General features: G+C 41.5%; 1 protein-coding gene across 1 annotated transcript; it reads left to right on the top strand.

The window, feature by feature from the left end:
* The first annotated feature begins 263 nt into the window (after positions 1 to 263).
* LOC131011787 (uncharacterized) lies at positions 264 to 1380 on the top strand. The gene is made up of 2 exons (XM_057939623.1): positions 264 to 489; positions 844 to 1380. Exons 1-2 carry the CDS (start codon positions 387 to 389, stop codon positions 1248 to 1250), a joined length of 510 nt encoding a protein of 169 aa, XP_057795606.1. The 5' UTR covers positions 264 to 386; the 3' UTR covers positions 1251 to 1380.

The raw sequence follows: 1380 nt of genomic DNA, 5'->3' as shown, positions 1-1380 counted from the left end.
TAACTTATATTTAGTTAATTTTAAAAAATTAATTAGTAATAAAGAGACAATTATAGATTCTAGCCTATTTGGTATTACAAAATAAAAATTAACCTCAGTTACAAAAAATATAGAGCCACTTTTTTATGTTAATGTATAAATAAATTATCCTTAATTTATGAAATTCAAAGGGAGCTACTTTTTTTTTTTTAAAAAAAAGAGATAATGTAGACTTTTGGACTCATTTTGAAAATGTGTGTTCATGACTAACAAAGGGCCAACATGAGTCATAATCCCATTAACTATGTGACAAACACATTTGCTGGTCATGATTTGCCTATAAATACAGCATCAATGCCAGCATCATTCTTATCCAAAAAACAAAATTAATCTTAAGTCGAAGAAAAATGAGTTCCAAAGTGATTGTTCTTCTCGGCCTTTTCTTGGCTGTGGTTCTTCTCATTTCTTCGGAGGTAGCTTCAGCCAGAGAACTTGCTGCCGTCGATCCATGTAAGCCTTATCTTCTCTCTCTCTCTCTCTCTCTCTCTCTATATATATATATATATATATATGCCATAATTAAATAGAGAACACGTAGAGTTATTTAATAAAATAAATATTAGAAGTAGAGTTATCATCATTTCAATAACTAATTATTGGAATAATATGGAGTTTGGTGCCGTACGTTTAGGTGTATAGTTAAAGTGGTTAAGCTGAGCCACCAAAAGCTTTACTTAATAAAGAGATTATAGTTTAACGTGTATCTTTCAAAAAAAAAAATTAGAGTTTGATGGTTTGATAGTATTCCCATTATAAAAATAAATTGATTATAACTAATTAATATGGTGGTGGGATTTGACACAGCTGAAGAAAGCAATGGAGATGCAGTGAGTGATGCCAAAAACCATGGGGACGGACATGGACGTGGAGGTGGAGGCGGAGGCGGTGGTGGACGCGGTGGCGGCAGCTACGGTGGTGGAGGTAGCGGTGGCAAAGGAGGTGGTGGCGGCGGCGGCGGCCGTGGAGGAGGTGGTGGTGGCGGCGGCCATGGAGGAGGTGGCGGTGGCGGCGGCCGTGGAGGAGGTGGCGGTAAAGGCGGCAATGGAGGAGGTGGCGGTGGAGGCGGCCGTGGAGGAGGCGGTGGCGGCGGCCATGGAGGCGGTGGCGGTGGCGGAGGGTGCCGCCACGGGTGCTGTGGGCAGAGCTACAAGGGTGGTTGCCGGTGCTGCAGCTATGCTGGTGAAAAGGCGGATGCTGGGACTCAGAACTAAGAAGCTTTAATTGTAAGAGTAAAGCCAATGAGAATTGGCTCTCTATGTATCCGAGTTGTAATGAATAAAATGCATGCATGGCTACACTTAATTAGAGCATCTCGTGCTCTAAGTGTGCCGCTTTTGATTA

This window comes from Salvia miltiorrhiza, chromosome 2, assembly GCF_028751815.1.
Source record: "Salvia miltiorrhiza cultivar Shanhuang (shh) chromosome 2, IMPLAD_Smil_shh, whole genome shotgun sequence".
Lineage (NCBI taxonomy): Eukaryota > Viridiplantae > Streptophyta > Magnoliopsida > Lamiales > Lamiaceae > Salvia > Salvia miltiorrhiza.
Note: the sequence above shows the minus strand (reverse complement) of the source record. Positions and strands in the feature narration are given on the sequence as shown.

Excerpts from the sequence above, each read along its gene's own strand:
- LOC131011787 (XM_057939623.1), top strand. The coding sequence starts at position 387 with ATGAGTTCCAAAGTGATTGTTCTTCTCGGCCTTTTCTTGGCTGTGGTT. Across the intron at positions 490-843 it reads ACTTGCTGCCGTCGATCCAT|CTGAAGAAAGCAATGGAGAT; the intron begins GTAAGCCTTATC and ends GATTTGACACAG.